Raw genomic sequence first — 12,217 nt, 5'->3', positions numbered from 1 at the left:
TACGGATTATATCTTCACAATGGGAAAAGTAGGCAGAATAGGACCAAATGCACTGAAATCAATAAGGATAACCTGAGACATTGTGTCCATCCTGGAAGTAGCAAGTGGTAGTTTGAATTTTAACCTTCGCTGTCCCTCTATTGCTCAAAGCCAGAGTTATTGAATGCACACGCAGGCAAATGCTCTACTGTCGAAGGACACACTTGAAATGATGTATCCTGTAGACTTATTCAACACATTGCTAGCTATATGAAGCATGACGAGAGGCTGAATTGTAGTTGTCTAGGACAGGAAAGAATATCTATGGTGTTCCATTATTTTGGATCAGCTGCCTTTTGCTAGAGTTAATTGGGGGGGGGGCATGTGTGGGGAGAGACCAGAGAGTAGAGATCAGAAGGAAAGTTAACTGGTTTAGACCTACATTAAAGGTGTTTATTGCAAGGCTCACAAGCCTGAGAACTACCGAGTCAGTACCATGCTGCTGTCCTAGTCAACGCAATAAAATCAGGATAAGTCCCCTTTCCTCTACATGGTTTCATTTTTACCCTGAAATCTCATTCACTACTAATAAGAAAAGCGTACATTGTTCTGGAAGAAGATTCAGGATGTTGCCTAAAAAGAACAACGGTCTCTGGGATCTAATAAAAGTATTGGGCTTGTGTGTAAGGAGTAAGGACCTCAAGGTAACATGAGACAGACCAATTCGTTCTTCCACTGTAGGAGAAGCAGCCTAGCTGGTGCTTTGTTTCCCTCTCTCACATGTGCAGGGCGCCAGTCTGTTTAGGGTGGGAGACATGACCTGACTAAGACTTGCACTACTGGTTCCCGTCTGCCTTCAGGATGCTTCAAGAGCTTGATAGGGGCTTGGGGCCTGAAGCATTGCTTTAAATCTTTACTTCCCTTGGCCTACCTGGAGTTTCTGCTCAGATTGCCAGCCTAGATTCCTCTTCCGCTTCATGGGCTGTATTTGATGAACATTCAGCAGTATCCCTGCCTTTAAAAAAAATATAACATAAAAAGTTCATGGCTGCAGCATATGTCCCCACTTCCCATTCTTATCCTTTTGGCATCCTTTTACTCATTTCACAGCATCTCTGCGTGGCGTATGTTGCTATATGAATTGCGGGGTCTACTCTGATTTTTACAATTTTTGGGGTTCGCGTACACAGTATCCTGCTGCCCCAATGCTTACTTAGGCTCATGATGTACAGTTGGCAATATATTTTAGTGCTTATTCCAATTATAATATTTGAGCTTCTGTGTCTCACATATCCTCACCCATTACACCACAGGTGCTGCGTTTCAAATCAGGTTACCCACATCTTGGTGATCGTGCAGTGTTGCATGCATCAAGTCATCCCACTTAGGCTCAATACAAGAGCAACACCCCTCCAACCACACTCCCTACTCGATGTAGCTTGCTGTCTGTGGGAGTAAGTGCTTCAGCACCCCACACAGTGTGAACAACCCCTACAAATGATACAGTGCAATACAATAATGTGGATGTGCCATAATTAAGCCTATATTTAATGTGCCCAGCTCATCTTGCAGAACTGGAAATTCAACACATCACGGCTGGAATGATTTAAGTACATGAATATGCGAGAGATAAAATGCCACAGAACTGGTATCACTTCTGTGAAAATGTTGTTTGAGCGTATTAAAAGATGTACCACTCTTTAAAGAGTAAATGTGTCTAAAAAGCAATGGGTACTTTATTATTCATTTAAAACTTGCTATTCAGAGACGCCATTACTTTAAAATGTCACTGTTGTCAGCTTCTTTACAACTGCATGTATTGTCTTATTTAGATTTTTGGAAAAATGGCATTATATATGTGTAACAAAGTATAAGCGTTTATGTGAAAGGTTGTATGTGGAGTTCTTAAAAAAGCTTAAAGGTTAAGGGCATATTTCTATATTTTGTAGGTTGTCCGGACTCCCATGACAAGCCAGGCAACAGCAGATTCCCTCACAGATTTTGTGAAAGAGTTGGGAAAGCACCCAGTAGCTTGCCAGGTAAAGAATTCCTATGTTTATGAATATTCCCTTTGCCCATGTAAGACATGTTCTGTAAGAAGATAATGAAGTAACGTTTGGCTTGCCAAACCTTGGTTCTGCTGTATGATGTTTCAGCTTTACAAATTCATAACTGTATTCATCACATGCTGTTAGTGGCAGTCCTGGTTTAGCACTCTGTTGCGACAAAAAGCCTTTTAAATGTATGTTATTACTGAAACATTCTTACGTTTTCTATGATGAACTATGGTCATTTAATAGTTTGTTAAATAAATATTGTCATTACGTCCTACTCCAAGAACAAATTGTTGTTGTTAGTACTTTAATTAGCACTTTAATTAGCCCTTTTTGTATCAGTAATCCTTTGTGTACTGTGAACTTTACCTCTGTTTACATATTTATGGATCTCATCATAGTCTGTATTACCACTCTAAAGTTTAAATTAATTCTGTAAAAGTATTCATTACATTCATTCATTCACTACTTGGAAAACAATCTTCGCATTAATATCTGGAGATTGTTAAGCATGCTTGTTTCTTGACTGAATGAATTGTTAAAGAAAGTCAAGAAATAATTTAAGATAAAGAGACATAATATGATCTGTGAGATAATTAAATACCCAAGGAACTAATAAAATTACTCTACAGAATTAATTGCTAATGCCAACATAATTGCTGAATAAAATACAGCACAACAATTTGTTTGAGTTGGAGAGTTGTATTGTTGTATTTCTCTACAATTAATTTTTTTTTAACTTGAAGTACTTTCTGAAAAAGTATGAGTAGATATGCCCACCTACTTCATGGTGTTATTTTAAATTGAAACTGCTGTCCATGAGCAGTCCACTGGTGAGATGAATCACTCTTGTCTGTAACTTGTATCCTAGAACAAAGACATGCACGCACCATTGTTCATATAGTCACCAAAAGCTATGAATTACTAGACTTTTTAAAGGGAAATATAACATGTTAAAATAGTGTAACTGAAATAAGTATTTTTCAATAGCACCTTGTGAGTATTTTCGCTGCATTAAGCTATGCTTGATTCCAATACTTGTGATCCTGCGAGAGCCCAAGATTTACCAAGATGGTACAGTTAAATACATTCACTTACAATAGCCCCATGGAGAATCCTTGGGGCTCTGGAGAGGTCAATGCACCTCATCCACTGTTTTAGATTTAGAGCCTGTAAATAAATACCACATTTAACAACAACTTTTAGAGTTTTGTATGAGTCAATGTTGAGACATGAGGGTAATTCATGTAATGAATATAATACAATTTGCATTAAACCTGGAGATGAGATTGCTGACTGTGGGAATCGGAAGAGAATGCATCGCATGACAGACGACACCATCAAACGGATGATTCTTATTGGTCAACAAATGAAGACACCTTTGTATAATGATGCAATTTCAGAAAATGTATATTGATGAGTGTTCCTAGCTAGTTCAATTCAATTCAATTCAGAAGATGTGGTGCATTGTGTGAGGGGAAAAGTTGTAGATTTTTCCTAATTGATACTGAAGCCAGAATGCCCCTCAAACCACACATACTCCCATATTGGAGGCGCCAAGGGTATCTCTGGTTCTCTCACATACAAAAGCATGTAGTCTGCGTAAAGGGATATGGCAAGAGGGCGCTGTCAGAACCTTAGCGCAGCCTGTGCATGGCGTTGTCTGATTTTGCACGCTAATGGTTCCAAAACCGTGGAGAACAGCATCATGGCTAGTGAGCACCCCTGCCAAGTTCACCTGCAGATCTCTATTGGATCAGAAACAAATGTATTGATAAGTATCCTTGCTACTGGGTTGGTGTATAGTAGGCGCACCCACTTCAGAAAAGCAAGTGACATCCCCATGCGATGCAGAAGTGTAAACATATATCCCCACAGTATGGAATCAAATGCGTTGGGAGCGTTTAAGAGCACCACCACAGCGTTCAGTTCAGGGTTTAATAATTGATGCAACACTGCAAACAGGTTTCTCAAATTATGTGCCATAGATTTTTGAGGTACGAATCCCAACTTGTCCGGAAGGACCAGACTAGGCACAAGAGGTTGCAGTCTGGTGGCAATAATTTTGGTGTCTATATTCATAAGCGATAATGGCCTTATGACTCGCACCTACTTGTGTCTTTATCTAGCTTCAGTAAAGTAACTATAAGGGCCTTGTGGAGGGTAGGGGGCAAAGCTCCACTTTCATATGCTTCTGTGTACACATCTAGCAGTCGCGGGGCAGGACTGTCCGCATAAGCTTTATAGAACTCACTAGGTAGACCATCCACCCCAGCTGCCTTCCCTCCCGCTCGGTAGTGCCATAATAGCTTCCTTCACATCCTCCACAGTTCAGGGCTGTGTTGGGTACTCTCTCTGGCCCAAGGATAGCAAACCCAGAGTGACATCATCCAGATATCTGGACACCTCACGGTCAGATGCCTACGCCCATATAGCTTAGCATAGAACTCTGTGAAGACTGTTATAATATCTGGTGTTGTATAATGTGTGTCCGAATTTTGGTCTACAATTTCTACGATGCAGTCTTACTCCCTAGACTCTGCTAATTTTGAGGCCAGTGGAGGCCCTGGCCTGCCTCCCTCCCCTTAGCCCGCGCCCTCCACCTTCTAGACCTATGGCTTTCTTCCTGCTCATCAATGTCTGTGTACTCTGTTACCAAATCCCTCACCTGGGCTAATAAGTCATGTGTTGGCCTCTGTTAATATTTACACTCAAGGGTGTGTAACCTGCTCTCAATGTCTTGTAACTTATTGGGAAGCGATTTCAGGATCCCTGTCTGGCCACCCATGCGCTCCCCACGAGTAGTGACTTTAAAAGCCTCCTACAGTGTCCCAGCCTCTTTCACCGTTCCCTCATTCTCATGGAAGAAATGCGTACTGGCCGAACCAATAGTTGTACGAAATACTGGGTCTAGCAATGACGATGGCTGCAATCAGGTATATGTAGGTATCCCTAGCTCAAGTAGCACAGGGGTATGGTAATACCGCGTCCTGGCAAGGTTTGACACACCCACCGTCCAGGTTCACACTTCCCTAGAGACCAGCCTGTAATCCAATCTGGACCATGTGCCATACACAGATGGTACATAAGTTCCCTCCATGGTGTTGGGATTCCTAAATCTCCATACATCTACCAACCCTTCAGACTCCATAATTTTCCTTACGGTCTTAGCGGCTTGTTTTCCATGCAATGCTGTATTGGCTGAGTGGTCCAGTAGGGGATTCAGATATACAATTGGGTCCCCCCGGTGCCCCCCCAAACCACCATGGACGAGGGCAATGATCCTAAGCGACTCCAAACCTCATTGTAAAATGTAGGATCATCTACATTAGGGCCATACATATTTATGAACAGTATCTTCGAACTGCCAAAGCAACCCTGCAGCAGCAAGAATATTCCTTGTTCGTCAATCTCTGTAGAGTGAGAGTAAATGGTGTTCCCTTATTCACTAGTAACAACGCTGTCCTGGAAAATGTGGAGTACGACAAGGCTATCCTAACTGCTGCCCATCTCTTCACTACATTAGGCTTTACATTATGCTCTGTTTGTTTTGTGAGGTGTGTTTCTTGCAAAAAGGCCACTTGAATACCTAGACATGCCTGTCTAGGTATACCATCAGTTGCCGTATTTTTGGGGAGTTATTGAGACCCCGTACTTTCCATGTTAACAATTTGATTGAACCACAATAAGCATGTGGAAATACCAGACTGGTCTCCAGTCTTAGTGAGCTGAGTGTGCATCGTATGGCAAAACATAGAGCCAAGTTGTTGTAAGGTTAGTCGGGACCTCTTCCCCACACGCCCCAGTAGATTTCCAATCACCCCCCCCCCCCCACTTCCGTCTAAGGGATGGCCTGCTGCTCGCGGAAGAGGCATGGCTGGTTCGCAGTGCACAGTATGGCCGATGGAGGTCTTTGGTGGTGGAGCTGGGAGTCTGTTGATTTATGCACTGTGTTGAAAGCAGCAATCTCCAGGCCGCCATTTAAAGCGTTTTATAGTGTTTGAGGTATGTGGTTGTTTTATTCGTGCCCACATGCTGATGACTACTTACACAAGTTTTTGTTTTGTTTTTATGTACGACGTAGCTCAAGCGGTTACGGTGTGGCAGTCATAAGAACAAAGTTGCGGTTTGCTCCCTTACGGGACGGGTAGTCAGACGATAATTGATTACATATTGCCCATAAATTTAGGCAAATTGTACATGCAGCGTTCCGGGCAGCGTTTCCGTAGGCTGATCGGACCATTGGGTGTTATATAGAGATTTTATTTCGATATTTTGAGTGCACTAAAAATTGATTAACGTTTGTTCTCTTTCGCCACCTGCGACTTAGGCAGATTCATATCGTTTGTTTGGGTGTACGGAGCGATAATACTCGTTTCTCCCTTGCCGACGTTGGTTTAAACCGAGGTACTTGCGTTGCTCAGGTATGAGATAGCGCAAAACACGCAGCGTTTTTAATGTATGGATATTTGAGTTTATCACTGGCCAACCGCAAATTAAACAGATTTAGATTGTTGGTTAGGTTCATGACAATGTTTCCGCATGCAGATGGTTATTTCACTCTTGGTGCGTGCTTGTCGCAGGTACTAGGTAACGCAAGTTGTCACATTGTGGCGCGACGTCTAACTCCGTTAAGGTTACAAAGTAAGGCAAAAGTACATGTGGCGATAGGAGCAGCCGCTTCGCACGCGGTGGGCGGACAGGTTTGTCGATGGGCAGCACTGGAATAGTATGGGCACCCGTGATGCAAGGGTTTATCGTGCTGGGAGCTAATGCAGGTTGTGCGTGCTCGCGCCGCACCCTGCTGCCGACCAGCACATACGAGGTCATCATTGTAATATTTGTAGCAAAGCTTTTTTCTTATTTCAGCTTCTAAGGAAGCATATTGTAAATTTTTCTGGCAAATTTACCTCTAAGTATCCACCCAGTTTCTCAAAAAGTTCCTGTTAACACAGTGTCATTTCCAATGCCAATAGCTCTAACTAAAACAATTGCAAGACCTATGGCGTTTTTAATGCTTGTTAATGTAAGCAGCACGGCCGCCTCAGATGGGATAATGGTGGGCGTGCTTTTTTTTTACCTGAACTTGGACATGCTTGTTATAGTGGATCGTCAGCTGTCCATTGATGTTACCACTGCCTTAAGACTTTAAACATATAATTGCTCTTATTTAAAGCAGCTGTATACTGTTTCGCTTGGGTAGTTTATGATGCTCAATATGGACCTCTGGGAGCAGCTTACGGTACTGCACCTAGACATGCAGTGCTTGTGCCTTGCTCACTAGGGACCTCTAGAAGCAGCTTGCAGTACTGCACCGAGACATGCAGTGCTGTGCCTTGCTCTCTATGGACTTCTAGGAGCACGTTGCGGTACTGCACCGAGACATGCAGTGCTGGTGCCTTGCTCACTAGGGACCTCTAGGAGCAGCTTGCGGTACTGCACCGAGACATGCAGTGCTGGTGCCTTGCTCTTTGGGGAAGTATTTGCAATGCACTAGGTCACACATTACTGAAAGTATGACCTACTGGCTTTGCATTATTATTTGCAACGCCAATGCCTCAAACTATCAGTAATACGAGACCTATTGCATTGCAAATACTTGTTTTTTATAGCTTTGTAATTGCTAGGAATGTAATTGCCAGTTTTCAAATGTATGCAAAACTTTCTGTACTGAACATCATGTTACAAAGGTATTATTACTGGCAGCTAGTTTTTCCTTCGCTACTCGCTCCAAAACTCTAGTCCTGCGCACGTTTTAAGGTCCGCTTTTGGTAAATGTTCTGCAGTGCTGTTCTTGTTTATGATGCTGCAATTTTAGAACTGTTTTTTTCCATTTTCAGGATACCCCTGGATTTATTGTAAATCGTCTTCTTGTACCCTATCTGATGGAAGCAGTTCGCCTTCACGAGCGAGGTAGGTGTGCATTAATAAATTAGGAGAGTGGCAACATTTATTTTGTTCCCTCTGGCCACTGAAGTGCCCCAGAGCTACATCTTGGTAGTGAAAAGGTGGCAGGGGGAAATGAGGCACAAGGTTCAAATGCATTGTCGAAGTTATACTTGGATGTCATTTAGCCATAAGACGGATCTGGGCGAATATATATATATATATATCAGATCCACATCCTTTGCAACACCGGGACACCAGGACAGCGGTGCATTAAGGGGCAAAGGTTCCCCTTTGTCAATATGCAGGTCCACAACGCGTAGCAACGCTACGTTAGATGCACTCCCCTCGATACTTCAAGAATCAAAAGTCCTCAACAAATCGCGCTTTTCCAAAATCCATATTTATTCAAAGTGCAGCATCGTGATAAGCCATGGAACCAAACCCAACGCGTTTCGGCGAGGAGACTCGCCTTGGTCACGGGTAATTCCAAAACCAATAAACAAACATTAAATAAAGTTTCACGTAAAAAGTGCAACATAAACAAAGGACTCATAGCTTAATCATGGTGGCATCTTAGAGTGGAGTACACATACATTAGTCACATAGCTCAAGTAATACGTTCCATTGGCACCTTATTGTAAATCAAATAGTCATTTTACGAGAATGAGCCCATTCTTGTCACTTATGTTGTGTTCTGACATGCAAAAGAAATAATTACAGGAAACGCTAATTTTGCGTCCTACATTCCCGTCAGCATCTTAACTAAATGTGAAAACCATCCGATTTCTTTACTCTCTTTCATATTAAGACTTCAAATGAATTGCCCAATTGTAAATTTGAGAGATAACCTGGGGGTTGGTTACATATGAGGTTATCTCTCAAATTTACAATTGGGCAATTCATTTGAAGTCTTAATATGAAAGAGAGTAAAGAAATCGGATGGTTTTCACATTTAGTTAAGATGCTGACAGGAATGTAGAACGCAAAATTAGCGTTTCCTGTAATTATTTCTTTTGCATGTCAGAACACAACATAAGTGACAAGAATGGGCTCATTCTCGTAAAATGACTATTTGATTTACAATAAGGTGCCAATGGAACGTATTACTTGAGCTATGTGACTAATGTATGTGTACTCCACTCTAAGATGGCCACCATGATTAAGCTATGAGTCCTTTGTTTATGTTGCACTTTTTACGTGAAACTTTATTTAATGTTTGTTTATTGGTTTTGGAATTACCCGTGACCAAGGCGAGTCTCCTCGCCGAAACGCGTTGGGTTTGGTTCCATGGCTTATCACGATGCTGCACTTTGAATAAATATGGATTTTGGAAAAGCGCACTTTGTTGAGGACTTTTGATTCTTGAAGTATCGAGGGGAGTGCATCTAACGTAGCGTTGCTACGCGTTGTGGACCTGCATATATATATATATATGTGTGTATTTTTTATGCCTAACCATCTCTGGCCTCAAGGTGGGTCGTGGCTGTACAGCATGCTATACTCCGTGCTTAAATGGGCCAGTACTTTCCGGTACTGAGTACCGGGACTTTTTTATTTTGAGAGGGAGAGTACCTGCACTTCTCAAGAGTGACGTAATGTTTAATTGGAGAGAGCCAGCACGTCTCAGAAACAAGAAGTTACACTAGTACAGAGTACCTGCACTTATAATTCTCCATTTCAAGCACTGGCCTATACTTTAATGAGTCAGTTAATTTGAAAGAGTGTGAATCCTAGTTGTGGGCGATGGTTGGCTAGGGTGACCAGACGACCTGGTGGATTTCCCCATATAATTCCTTGCAACCTGACGCTTTCCTGAATTTTCAATATATATATCCCAGTTTTTGGGTAAAGGCTAAGTCATTGTGCAAGTTGATATCTATACTCTAGTTTCCACAGGCGCCTCTAAAGTCTGAAAAATAACTTAAGTAATTAAACTTTTTTTTCAGGGAGTGCAGGAGGAGTTCAGCTATGTACTCTCCGCAGACTGGATACCGAGTGGGGTGTTGTAGGAGGCAGAGGGGTCGCAGGTCCTGTTACTGCTAAAGTTTTGTAACTCTAGCCTTGTAAATGAAGAGTTCAAAAGAAAAAGTGTTAGAAGCCTTTAGTCCTTCTATATCTGGCCTGTCTGTTTTTTGCTTCTCAAACTCTGGTAACCGTATGGTGGCCTCATCTTGTTTTAGAACCACTGTCTTAAACATACCTGCCAACTCACACGGTGCCACCGTGTATCACATGGTTTCGGCTCCCTTCACCCGGTCACCCAGTGAGGAGCCAAAATCCCACGGTGGCAGGAAAAACGAGCTGAAAACCACTATAAACAGTGGATTTAATGTTCGTTTTTGGAGGCTGTAAGCAGCCGATGTCCATTTAAAGGTGTGAAAACACCCCAGTACATCGGCGTCAACCTCCATGACCATTTGCTTTTATTTGTCTAGGAGAGGCCGGTTGTGGGGGCTTGGAAAGGGGCAGAGTGCCTCTCAGGGTTCTCTCTGCATGAGGCCCCAGCCCCCTTCTCACACGGTGGCATTAATTTGTATGTTGGCAGCACTGTTCGCAGTGGGCAGGATCGGAGTGGCACGACATGCCCATACTTTTTTAATTTAAGGAAAATAGTTCCCCTACTTTCTCTGAAAAGATAACTGCCCCAGGACGGTTAACTCCGAGAGCTGAAATGCTTCAGTGTAAGGCAAAGAGTCTCATGTGCTGTGAATCCGAGGAAGGGGCAGCCAGCTATACAACCCTTCTTGCCAGAGTGCCTGCTGTCTGAAAGAAATGTAAATGTGCACAACGGGTCAGTTTGCAAATGTAAAGGGACTCGGATGCCGGTATTCCCTTTAACTAATGGAATCACTTTTCACTGCATGCTGACACAGATTTATTATTTTTGAGTGGTATTGGAAAGGAGTTACCAGTTGAGTGGTGAAGTGTGTGATTTCAAGTGTGTTAGCCCTTAAATATTCACCACGCCTTCAACCTGGATTCAATTCCATAGCTGTCTGTTACTGAAACAGACCTCTGTATAGCATTAACCAATAGTGGTTTCATAAAGTATGTTAGTGTATTTCCCAATGATTAACTTAACTTGCATTTATTTGACCTTTAAGCTGTATTTTTTATTTTATATGTACATACCTGAAGATGAAAGACTGAAAAAAGTTATTGCATATTTAGTTTTTTAGCCACGCCTTTGACCCCTTCTCATGTTAACTCACCCCGCCCCCATTTTGCACAGCATCACAGTTCCCTTACTTTTTAGGTCTCGGCCTGCGATCGCTGCGCATGCGCAGTCTTGCTGGCGAGATTTAATGAGTTAAAGTACGTTTCACTAGCGAGGTTAAGCCCGCCCCTCTTTCCCATCGGCTGGTGTCACCGTTCATGCTAAACGGTGGCCAGCCATTGGAAAAGAGGTCCCAGTGACGTACTCTTTTCTCTTTTAGAGCCGTCCCATTCGGACTGGCTTCCTTGACTTACGTGTGAGGTAAAAGGTTTCTTATCTTCTTTATGGGGCGAAACAGATGGCCCCATTAAGAAGATAATAAACCGTTTACCACACACATAAGTCAGGCCAAGCCCGTCCAAGTGGGACGGCTCAAAAAGAGAAAAGGCTGTGTCATGGCGTGCGCTTGTTTTGAGACCCGCTCAGTGCGCGCTGCGACTTCTGAGCGCCAACAGCCAGCCTGCTCGACTGAATTCAATGCACAGTTCCATTAGCCTCCCTAATCCGTGGCCCTTTACCGATCGAAGGAGCCTCCTGGTATCTCATCCACCAACGCATGTAATGCTTTCAAAGCAGACATGGTAATTCTTCCGACTGATAGGTCTTTTCTCTAATCACTCGGTATAAGGAGACATGGCATTTTGTGACCTTGCAATGTTTACAGAAGTTACGCATTTCTGTTAAGGTTTACAGCATATGCATAGAGAAAGGTAGTAGCCCCACTGACTCTTGTAGTAAATGTTGACTAATGTTTAACTAATCAATGCTGGCACATCCATATTTTGCAATAAAACTGAACTGAGTAATGTGGGGGTGGGGCTGCTGTCATGCGGGCCCGTCTCCAGGACCCAGTTTTTGGAACGCTGCACACACACTGCATTAATCCCCCGCTCCTCACGCCACCAAGCTCTCTGCTAATTTGAGCTGAGAAGGCAGGATGCAAAGGTGCCCTCCACCCACCTCTCTACATCCCTCCTTCCTCATGCCCCGGGCCTCTCTCCCTCCATCCATCTCTCCCTTCACCAGCGCCCTCTCTGTGCGTCCTCTCCCCCATCTGTCTTCCGTCAGCCCCCCTCCG

General features: G+C 43.1%; 1 protein-coding gene across 1 annotated transcript in view; it reads left to right on the top strand.

Annotated features, from left to right (window-relative positions):
* The window catches only part of HADH (hydroxyacyl-CoA dehydrogenase), a 307,472-nt gene that overhangs the window by 143,053 nt on the left and 152,202 nt on the right, over positions 1–12,217 (top strand). Inside the window, exons 5-6 of the mRNA XM_086962014.1 lie at positions 1,929–2,018; positions 7,874–7,946. Of these exons, the coding sequence (XP_086818140.1) occupies positions 1,929–2,018; positions 7,874–7,946 (163 nt within the window). The remainder of the gene's footprint in view (positions 1–1,928; positions 2,019–7,873; positions 7,947–12,217) is intronic.

This window comes from Lissotriton vulgaris, chromosome 3_1 (assembly GCF_964263255.1).
Source record: "Lissotriton vulgaris chromosome 3_1, aLisVul1.2, whole genome shotgun sequence".
NCBI classification, from domain to species: domain Eukaryota; kingdom Metazoa; phylum Chordata; class Amphibia; order Caudata; family Salamandridae; genus Lissotriton; species Lissotriton vulgaris.
The sequence above is the reverse complement of the archived record's forward strand: the minus strand, read 5'-3'. Positions and strand labels throughout refer to the sequence as shown.